Below are 11785 nucleotides of genomic sequence, written 5' to 3'. Positions count from 1 at the left end.
TAAAACCACCAGTTATGTGTGTGGCCCTCAAGGATTTTTCCTGGCCCTGCCATAGCATTATGCAATTAGTCAGATCTGATGAGCCAAGATTAAGCAAGTGTGAATACTTTTCACTGAATTACCTTTAAAGGAGTACCCATAATGATACTTGAAATCATTCAAATAATCTGAGCAGAACTATCTACCAATATAATTGCTTTTCCATAAAAAAAATATTAGAATTGCTTAATTCGATAATTTCCTGAATTTATATCATTAGATATATAGATGATCATTAAAAATCACAAAGTTATTGAATGGCTTGGATTGACCAATCAGCATGACGGATAGAAAAATGTACTTTTCTCACGACACCATCTGCTGGTTGAATCATAGACAATCTTCATGTATAAAATTGGTTGAATATACACTATGAAATAGTGTCAGTGCCAGGGGAATCAGATGTGCTTATGTGTGAGTATTTCATTTGTATTTAAACTAAATGTATTTGTATTTGAGTGTTTACCAGCATTTGTAACTTGAGTCCGATAATTATCTGTACAAAACAGTTAATCTGATAATACTTGTGGAATATAAAAGTACTTGCTTGTTTTCCAGTTTCTTGAAATACTTTGCAAATAGAACGTATTTCTATTTGAAAACTGAAATGGTCTATTCATTCCTTTTACAATTTAGCAGATGCTCTTATCCAGAGCAATTTACAGTAGTGAGTGCATTCAACCCTAGTGTTGCAAGTGCCATGCTCTACCAACTGAGCTACATCATCACAAACCACTCGATGTCTCAATGTAATCAATTACTGTATTGTGCATTGTTTTTCTTCATGGTGATGGAAAGTCTACAGGTACAAACCTAGATGACCAGCCTATGTACAATACAGTAATGAATATTTACATTAAGTGGTTTGTAAGGATGGTAAATTAATACTGCACAGAAAGTGGTTGTTTTCAATGTTATTTGATCTAGAAAAATAAAGCAAGGTATGACATCAATCCATACTTTGGTTTAGTTTCCCTGGAACTGTTTCCACATAACATTTGTGGCACAAATCCCATTCAAGTCATGGGACCGATATTTGCATTTTTCACGTATCATGTAAAATCATCCAAAACAATCTACAATGTATTGTGAAGCTCAACAAAGTCATTTATAGATGATTTGAACATGATGCGGGAAAAATGCTAATATCGTTCCGATTACAGAAAAATGCTACTATTGGTCCAATGCATGGATTGCTGTCATACCTTGTCAATAGACTGATGGTTAGGAAACCAATATGTAATTTTGTTATTTGGGTGATCTATACCTTTAACGCCAACAAGCCAGAGACCTGGCTGTGTGGTGCCAGGATATCCCTCAATGTAATCAAGACAAAGGAGATGATTGTGGACTACAGGAAAAGGAGGACCTAGCACACCCCCATTCTCATTGACGGGGCTGTAGTGGAGCAGGTTGAGAGCTTCAAGTTCCTTGGTGTCCACATCACCAACAAACTATCATGGTCCAAACACACCAAGACAGTCATGAAGAGGGCACGACAAAGCCTATTCCCCCTCAGGAAACTGAAAAGATTTGATGTACGACACAGTACATCACTGGGGCCCAGCTTCCTGCAATCCAAGACCTTTAAACCAGGCGGTGTCAGAGGAAGGCACTATAAAGATTGTGAAAAACTCCAGCTACCCTAGTCAAAGACTGTTCTCTCTGTTACTGCACGACAAGCGGTACTGTAGCACCAAATCTAGGTTCAAAAGGCTTAACAGCTTCTACCTCCAAGCCATAAGACTCCTGAACAGCTAATCAAATGGCTACCCAGACTATTTGCATTGCCCCCCCCCCCTCGCTCTTTTACGCTGCTGCTACTCTCTGTTTATTATCTATGCAGTCCCTTTAACTCTACCTACATGTACATATTACCTCAATTACCTTGACTAACCGGTGTCGCCGCAAATTGACTCTGTACCGGTACCCCTGTATATAGACTCGCTACTGTTATTTTACTGCTGCTCTTTAATTAGGGCTTGTAAGTAAGCATTTCACTGTAATACAACACCTGTTGTATTTGGCGCATGTGAATACAACAATTTTGGACCTAGACTTGTCGCTCCGGACAAATAAAATTGGATTTGATTTAAAAGCCTATAAGAAAATATTTCATCGCAGTAGACCATCATCCTACTCATGCCACCTGGTGTAAAATATTGTGAACTACCTCACATTTGAATTTCCACCATATTTTCATCATATTATGGATTAAAGTGTCAGAATTATATTGTTATTTTCAATAGATCATCAACTAGAAATGTCATATCACAAAATAAGACACATTTTATTTTACATATGGCATGTTTGTCAATCTCAAATTAGATGGTATTTCAGGGAAGTCAGCTTTGTAACAGTTTACAGTTTTACCACACAAAAAAAAACACACAATAAGGTATAAGCAATTGATATTGGTATGGTTGTAAACAATACATTATGATTTTGGTTGCTAATACAAATTGGTTGTCTCATTGATGTCACTGAAACCATGATATCTACTGTAATACACATAGAGAACATCAGAGGGCTCCATCAGCTTGTTTATGACTGTAAAACAGTAAAATTGCTTAATTTGACCATACAATATAAAAGTAATAATATCCAGTCTCCTACAGATGTATAATTATTGTACTTTTTCTTATTTTTGACTGTGTATTGTGATGTCTTTGTGGATATTTCTTGTGATTCTATGCTGTACTTGTTTGGAAAAGTAAATGAACAATGCTGAGAAAAACTCAAGTTTAATTTCAAAACAAAAAAATTTGTGTTGTTACACAATGTAAAATCCTTGCTAAACGGTAGCTTAGTAGAAATGTCAGTAGTGTGGCATTAGTTCTGCAAATCTTAATTTTAAGTCTGCTTTTCAATTATGTGTTGCAGAAATACAGCAACTGGCCATGTTTTCTGTTCAAATTTGTCTATGACTATATACTTCTTTATTAAGTAAGGTTTATAACAAATTACATCACAACATAATTTCCATGAATAGGAATGTAATTTTAGTTTTGTTTACAAAAGTCCAAAACATGTATAAAAAGTAATACTAATACAAAATGAAATACTTTTTCTTCATTCATTCAGTACAGCCATTAACATAGTTTGAACAGTATGCATTTAAAAGAATGTATCTTCTGACAAACTTTTCAAATATGAATGCATCATTTTCATGGATAGCTTTTGATGCATGACTAAATATCTGAAACATAGAGTAAATTATGTCACATTAACATTCACATACATTACATGTGAAACCAGGTAAAAAATAACATTTGATCTATTCCGAATAAAAAATACAAATATAGCTGACCAAGCTCGATGACAGAAAGGACTCAAGATTAATAGGATAAAATCAAGCACCCCATCATGTAGGAACTATCTTCCTTCATGTGGAATCAGTGAAAGCATTACCATGTTTATGTCTCAAAACCACAAGGACATCCATGATAGCGATGATGAAGTTTCAAGTTGATAGGCCACTATGTAGTGGATTTACAGTGGTTTAAATGGACACGTAAAATCCGATTTTTGATTTGTCAATAACTCAGCCATCTTTCGACCAATACGTTAGCTGAAACTAAGTTAAGACATGCACCATGGGTCTACATTCCAAAGTTGGTGTCATTTGGTCCTATGGTTCATGAGACTTAGATTTCAAATATGAATCTACTGGTATAGTGCGGCCATCTTTGAACCAACATTATTTCCTCAAATAATTATTTTCTCAAATGCTTTATGGACTACTGTCCAAAGACAACATTTGGAGTGAATCTGACTTTTAGTCCATGAGAGGATTTTTAAAAATTATTTTAAGTTTAGCGTTACATAGTCAAAAAAGATAATTGTTAACAGTGTCCATATTTTTAAGATATCAATTCCAAGTGTAGCATGGCTCATTGTGGTAATGTATTTGATTATTCTAAAAAAATTCAAGTTGATAGGCCATTGTGGGGCGGATTTACAAAGGATTTAAATGGACACGTAAAATGGGATTTCCTGATTTAACAATAACTCAGCCATCTCTTAACCAATGGCTTAGCTTTTCTCAAACTAACTTATGAAATGTACCATGCGCCTACATACCAAATTTCATGAAAAGTGACCTATGGTTCATGAGAAATTTTTCAAAGGTTTTCCAAAATGTACAAGATGGAGGAAAATCTGTCCCGACAGATCTTATGGGTCCTTGAGGCAAATTTGTTCAGTATGAAGAACACCACCTAGATACAACGTTTCACGTCTCTAGGTCAAACGAGATGGCGGATATGAGGGTTTAAGTGAGACTGCTTATAACAGTGCCACATATAGGTCAATCAGTGCCATTATTTTTGACCAAGTTATTCAGGTCTCTAGTTTCTGTGTGTAAAATTAGAAAAAAGTTACCAATCTATGCTTGCGTTATTTGACCATGTCAAGGAAAACAAATAATCTAATAACAATAGGTTTTACAGCTTTGCTGTGAACCCCTAAATGTTTACACATCCACATCTGAGTTTGAGCAGTTATGTTGTTCCAGGTAGGTTCTAGTTCAGTAGTACGCATACTGATCATATCATACCTGTTGATGTCAGCCTTCTAGGTTGTGTTGGCAGAAGTGTTGTTAGCATCAACAGTTAGTATGTGCATCCTGTGACATAGCGCTGCAGGGCATATTCACACAGCAGGAGCAGGGTGTCAAACCTTTGCAGGAGATAGAAGGTGTGGAGCAGTTCAGGTACTGTCAGCAGAGTGCAGGAGGAAAGGTACCGAAAGACCTGTTCAAACCCGCGCAGGTCTTTCAGCAACTCGTGAGATATGCCCATCTTCAGCGCCACATGCTGGTAGTTCTGTACTCCTGGGAACGTTGGGTCCAGCTTCAGAGCCAGAGAATCCACCAAGGCCTGCGGCAGCCTGCCTAGACGGACCCCTGGACAGAAGATACACAGGCCAATGGGGAAATAAGCACAGATCCCCCTGTCCACCTACCACAAGAGGTTAACTATTCAGCTATTACTGGATGTTACTGTTTCTACATTCAACATTTGAGAATGTCTCATGGACAGTGACAGTGTGCAAATAACTTAATCCTCTGCGGACCCCACACCAGGTCAGTTGGTGTGTTGCTTCACCAGGAAGCCTACAGGTAGCAAATTGTATCATGCTGTCATCATTACTACCTCAGGACTAGCCCATGCTGTAAAGGGAAAACATTTATCCTCTTCTTGAATATTTAGCCAGTGGTGCCTAGTATGCAGCTAAGTCTCTTGGCACAACGATTGTCTGTTTCTCCATGTGGCCTGTAGAACAGTAAGACATTGTATATTTGACTATTCCTCTTGGCCAAGATAAAGAAACGTTTTAAAACCATTAAGACACAACGAAAAACAACTTTAAAAACTACTGGTGTAAACTGCTGCATTAACTTTGAAATCCAGAACCATCAAGAACAAGATTAGATTCTGTGAATACGTAGCTCAACTAAATCCAGCAACAGAACTTCACCTCATCAGTCACATTTACTGTGTATTGTGGTTTCTTTGAGATTTGCAATGTTTCGTTTGGTTTCTGTTGAATGTGCTCCAGCATTAAAATAAGCTTTAGATATCAAGTAAACTGAAGAATAACCCACCTTGCATGATTCGGATACACTTCTTCAGCAGGCTCACTGTTTCCATCTACAAATATAAATATTAATGAATGAATACTTTTTTTGCTCCGTCCAGGGAAACATTCTCTACTAAATAAGTGAAGCTGTAAACTTAGCTTGTCATATCTAGCTAATTATGTCTTAAATGACAAGTGGGAAACATGAAACAAATTATCTATGGGCATCCAGTCTCTTGCCTATAATGGGAGGATATCACAACTTATGATATCAGCCTGTGTGTGTGTGTGTGTGTGTGTGTGTGTGTAATGTGTGTGTGTGTGTGTGTGTGTGTGTGTGTGTGTGTGCGTGTGTGTGTTTACATTGCATCCCATGGGCCACAACTTAAGAGTGAAATGAAGGGTGCCATTTGCTTTAAAAAAAATAATCTGTGTAAGCATAAAATACAGCTACATCTAGTGACTGCTCACTCAAACTCACTACTGTTGAGTAAATGGTCACCTGTGTGAGAACAGCAGGTGAAACATCTCTGTCTTTCCTAAAGGTAATTACCGCATTACTGCCTCGCAGACTGCTGTTGCAGGGTTGTTGATGGCTGCTCCAACAGCTGTCAGTTTGCTCCTCTGGGCAGTCAGATGGACTCCTCCTCAGTTGTCTTCCTCCTAACGTTTCTCCGGAGGAGCCGTCCCTAATCTCAGATATCTCAGTAATCCCCAGGCTCACAGAGCTACAGTCTGGGTCTGTAGTGCTGTCAAGGTCCAGTGTTGAGGCTGCAGTGGTGTGGAAGTCTAGCTCAGTGCACTCCACTGGGACATGCTGATGGAGAGGGCTCTCCTGCAGCTCAGAAGCACAGTATCCCTCACTGCTCTGCAGGAACAAGGACCCTGCCACATACTCCCCACTGTCTATTGGACCCACAGGGATCTCCATTGTGATTGGGACGTCCCCACTGACTGAGGGCGGCTCAGAGGATATCTGAGAGACAAACCCAGATGAGCAGTTACTGCAGGTGGAGTTCTGCACCAGCGGCTGGGTCTCCAGGAGGTATCTGTGGTCCTGAGTTTTAAGGTCAGGGCTTAGTACAATGGACCCCAGAGGGACAATCATGTCCACTTTGGACTGCAGTCTGGCCAATGTTTCTGCAGTGGTGGTAGAGTTAGCACATGCACCTGTAGGAAGACAGGTCATCAGAGGGTTACATTAGTACCCTAACAAACCCCTTATGAACCATGCATTCACAAATTGACTAGAACATGAGTCAATTAGGGGATGTTTAAGGCGTGGTGGATGCTGTTTTACTCTGATAATTACCTGAGCCTTGGCCTTCCTGCTCCAGGTTCAGTGTGACCCTGTTCACTGGGTATGCTGCACACTCCATGTCATTCTGACTTGTGCTTTGAGGAGCCAGGCATCCTTTCAGAGAGAGAAGATAATTAATGAGCCAGAGGAGGCACAGTTTGAGGAGGATTACTTGTACCCTGCGTGTTACTATAAAAGAGATTTCAACAAACACACTGACAGAATCCACATTATTACAGTTTCATCAGTGGTTGTGTGAACATCTCATGCAACAAAAACTTCATTAGAGGAGAGATTTGCGTGTGGATAATGAGATACCTTTAAATATTTTCTTTAGTAAGGTATGTCTGAAGTATATAAACAAGGCAGCAGCTAGGATTGCCATGGTAACCAGGGCTACAGAAATGGTGGCGGTAACAGCAGCATTATGGGCTGGGCCTTCTGGGCTCCAGACTTTTTCCACATCAACTTCTCTGCTTCCTGCAAAACAAAAGAATTGAGGTTGGTGCTGAGCAAATGGCTGAGCAAATGCTTACACACAACATTTATTTGATGTTTTCAATTTCTGACTTTGATCCTTTGGCAAATACAATTATTATAACACTATTCTATTAATAAAGAACAGTGTTATAATTCTTAAATATCTCATAACCCAAACAATTAATTATCTACGTCAACAATTGCACACAGAAAATTAGGCTAATAAAAACATGGGTAATTAAGTTTCCAGCATATGGAGATAATTTTCTAATATAACAGTAGGCTACACAATTGACTTCAATAATGAAGTTGTTTTCCTTTCTCAGAGTCCCGTCCAAGCTTTACTGAGACTTACGGCTGCATTGCTGCTCAGTGGTGGAGGAGGGACCACATGGCATGCACTCCAAGTCCTGCAAGCCATTTATCCGTGTCTTACTGTAAAAGCTGAAATCAGATCAAATTAAAGCAGGGAAAAAAGTCTGAAATAGTGGTATTTCAAGTAAACAAGCTAGTAAAACTAAGTCCACATGTTCTGGTCTGGATGAAGAGCTTTTATGACTAAAAAGCACAGCTATGTCTTAACTATAAAGATCTGTAGATACTATATGTAAGAAAGCGATGAGATAATGCACAGTACAAACCCTGGTAAACACTCCCCACAGACAGCATTGCTTTTAGAGGTGCACAGTGACTTCTGGTGCCTGTTTATGCGTTTACATGACTGGCAGAATCTGCAGAAGTGGTAACCCCAACCCTCTTTATAAGTCTTGACATTACAGGGGATGCAATAAGCCGACCGTCCACTTCCATAACCACAGTCCTGCCGGGAAATAAGAATCAAAATATACAGTGCAGATCTGTTTACAGCTAAGGATTTCACTGAAGTTAATTTCTGAAGCAGACGGTTGCAAAACAGAAATGAATATGATGATTAGAGGTCTAGATTACAAAATACATTACTGTTTCCCCTTCCAATGAGCACTGGGGTTATTTTAGGTCATGGGTTAACCCAAATGTGAAGATCCTTAGCATGCCTGCCATGTGGACTTGTGTGAACTTGGAACAAGGTTCTCTGCCAGTGGGATTATGTTAGAGTGAGATCACCACAGACAGTCAAACCAAGCTTTTTGTGGTTTCATAAAATTGTAGGATGTTCATTTGAACCAGTTTGCTACAGCAACAGGAAATGTGAATTATTATGTGGATAACCAATGGACATTTTTGTAGGGGTTGATAGGCTATATTTTTCTAAAGGGAAAATCAAGGCGGACATTTCTCAATTTTTAAACCTAAAATACACTACACGTTTTACATTTCCTGCATTGCAGGAAAGATATCCTGCAAATTAAGGATACAATTAAGATCCTACACCTGTAATGAGAAATCCTGGTTCTGCAGTAAAGGGTGTGAACATTTAAACCTTAAAACGTTTAAAGGAAATTGGGATCCTAAACATTAAGAAAAATCCCTAACCGAGTTATCATAAGCACCAGAGCTAATCAGTCTCCTCCGTTCCTAGAGGAGTCGAATCTTGACACTCAGAAATGGGGAAATGGGAGTCGACACCGGGAGTTGACGTGCAAGTAGTCGATTAATCAATTATTTTGAAGTCAGTTGAAAAAATGGCAGAGAAATGCAAGCGACAACTGTGAAATCCTGTTTGGCAATACTTTGAGAACTCCAATGAGAAGTTAATGCAAGGTGGAATCGAGTTACAGTAATGGTAGTACAGGTGTAATGCTTAATCATTTGAAAGGGATGCACCGTGTGACCCAAACATGAGACCCAAACCGTTGCAGGCAGCGGTACAGCTGCATTGTGAATTCACGTGGAATTTTAAATATTTTTATTTTCCTTATTATTAACTCGAAACCCATAACAAAATGCCCATTTAAACGTTAATAAATGTTTTCCATTCGTCACACAATTACTGCTCAGCTGAGTGGATAGGCTACTAGACATGGCCTATCTGTTTGTTGTCCTTAGTGAAAATACAGTAAATTCTCTTCCAAAACAAAAATATTCCTCTATAATGTAATAATACCCACCTCTGAGAGCTCTTGTCCTGGTCCACATTGCAGACAAGGGTGGCAGTTCCCATTCAAGTAGTACTGGGTTTCAGAACAATCCATGACAGCAATGTAACTCCTAGGAAAATGTAATATGTATGATAGTTTATAGCTCAGTAGTTAGCTCCTTTTTTATCTTTATAATTAACACTGAGTAAAATGGAAACAAAATGCATAGAGATTGCTGTATCTTAACCACTGCACTGAATATTGTATTTTATTTATTTAACCTTTATTTAACTAGGCAAGTCAGTTAACAACAAATTATTATTTACAATGATGGCCAACAAAAAGGCAAAAGGCCTCCTGCAGGGCTGGGATTAAAAATACAAATAAACAAAACACACATCACTACATGCGAGACAACACAACACTACATAAAGAGAGACCTAAAACAACAACATAGCATGGCAGCAACACATGACAACACAGCATGGTAGCAATACAACATGGCTGCAGCTCAACATGGTAGCAACACAAAACAGGGTACAAACATTATTGGGCACAAACAGCACAAAGGGCAACAAGGTACAGACAATACATCACGCAAAGCAGCCACAACTGTCTGTCCATGATTGAGTCTTTGAATGAAGAGATTGAGATAAAACTGTCCAGTTTGAATGTTTGTTGCAGCTCGTTCCAGTCGCTAGCTGCAGCGAACTGAAAAGACGAGCGACCCAGGGATGTGTGAGCTTTGTGGACCTTTAACAGAATGTGACTGGCAGAACGGGTGGTGTATGTGGAGGATGTGGGCTGCAGTAGATATCTCAGATAGGGGGGAGTATTGAACACATTGAATTAAAAGTTTTGCTTGTGTGCATGTTGAACAATTTTCAATATCCCATAACTGGATGTCACTGAAGTACAGTAAAAATGCAAAACACAAACAAGAGTATATAGAATTACAGGCAAAGAATGTCTAAAGCTGAAATCAGATAGGCTCCATCGTCATCTCTATGTGTTGTGTTGAGGGGTGAAAAGCAAGAGAAAACTATTGACAAATAATACATGCAGAGGTTTTAGCATACTGTATCCTCTACTTTAAATTACAACCCTGCTATACTAACATTGATTGGTGAGATTACTTACCAGTTTTATGAAATGCTACAAAGCAAAAGCGCTAAGGTTGAACAGCTCATTGGCAACTGGAAAGATCATTCATTACCAGCGGTGCGTATCTGATACATCCATCATTTAGGCTACAAGCTAATAAATTACACCTCCCACCCGTAGTATCACAACACATTTAAATATATATTCACTGTCACATTACCTTGATCCATAAGTTTTACGAAGATACTTAAGCACACTTTTTAAAATCGTTTTCACGAGCCTATACTTTAGCACGCTATCGATAGACAGTGCCACTTCATCCAATCTGGACATGCCCTGACATGCCTTACAGACTGCACGTCGGGCGGCCAAAACCATCCTCAATGCGCTCTAATTGGGAAACGTCTGAAGTTCTGCGTAAAATTATCTATAGAGAATATGCAGCCGTATTTTTGTTAGAGCAGTGCTGGAATATTGGCTAATAACAGAGAATAAACAAACGGTAGAAGACTGCCTGTCTGTCTGTGTAATACTAGAGCTACTCTATGCAATATAGTAGACCTATAATAGCATGTGTACAGTATGTAATAGATAAGGACTGTGTGGGCTAATAGTATGTCTCTGTGTAATTTAAATGATCAAAAATAATATGAATTAAATAAAATTGTTTTTGTGACAATGAAAACATTTTACTGTTTCTCTCTGCTAGAGAATTATGGCTAATTTGAGTTAATTAGAAATTGTTGTCATAGTATGAAAAGTAAACATCAAATTGCTTCAATTGGGGTTTTAATATGTGCTTGTCAGTAGGATCAAAACTGCCGTAACATAATAATCTTTCCTCATAATTTCACAACATAACACACCAGCATGTTGGCTAATGTTGGACAATGCATTTTCCCTTCATCCAGGGTAGACTAAATCTCTGTCAAGTTTTGATACTTCTCTCAATAGTGTACTTTCAATTTGTGCCATCTCCATTGTTTACGACTAAATTCCATCCACTAAATTCCATCGCTGACCTGGTTACTGCTTGAAACAAGTTATCTTTTTCCAAGCCAAGCATTGTTCAGTCTACATAGGCCTACTTACTTATCATCTTTCACAAAGGACAGGGAGTAATCCAAGTGTGGGATGACTTTCACACAGTCTTCATAACCCCCTAAAACAAACCTTTGGGGTAGGCTACAGAGAATCAATATCCTCGCATTGTAAGAGGACATCAAAATGCTCAATCCTCTCATTTGAACTGTAGACTAAA

The 11785-nt window shown here is 38.7% G+C and overlaps 1 protein-coding gene across 5 annotated transcripts; it reads right to left on the bottom strand.

The window, feature by feature from the left end:
* Positions 1 to 2305: 2305 nt before the first annotated feature.
* LOC139421954 (ectodysplasin A2 receptor) lies at positions 2306 to 11046 on the bottom strand. 5 transcript variants are annotated; one of them, XM_071173093.1, is made up of 9 exons: positions 10561 to 11046; positions 9451 to 9550; positions 8044 to 8222; positions 7758 to 7846; positions 7241 to 7402; positions 6923 to 7036; positions 6176 to 6792; positions 5648 to 5693; positions 2306 to 4945 (listed from the first exon to the last, which is right to left on the bottom strand). In XM_071173093.1, the coding sequence occupies exons 2-9, from the start codon at positions 9532 to 9534 to the stop codon at positions 4653 to 4655; spliced, it is 1584 nt and encodes a 527-aa protein (XP_071029194.1). In that variant the 5' UTR covers positions 9535 to 9550; positions 10561 to 11046; the 3' UTR covers positions 2306 to 4652. The 5 variants fall into 5 exon arrangements, with proteins under 5 accessions (XP_071029194.1, XP_071029196.1, XP_071029193.1 ...); XM_071173095.1 differs by having other exon boundaries at positions 6935 to 7036; XM_071173092.1 differs by having other exon boundaries at positions 6935 to 7036; positions 10745 to 10894.
* Between the last annotated feature and the right edge of the window lie 739 nt (positions 11047 to 11785).

Source organism: Oncorhynchus clarkii, chromosome 12 (assembly GCF_045791955.1).
Source record: "Oncorhynchus clarkii lewisi isolate Uvic-CL-2024 chromosome 12, UVic_Ocla_1.0, whole genome shotgun sequence".
In the NCBI taxonomy this organism is placed as follows: domain Eukaryota; kingdom Metazoa; phylum Chordata; class Actinopteri; order Salmoniformes; family Salmonidae; genus Oncorhynchus; species Oncorhynchus clarkii.
Note: the sequence above shows the minus strand (reverse complement) of the source record. Positions and strands in the feature narration are given on the sequence as shown.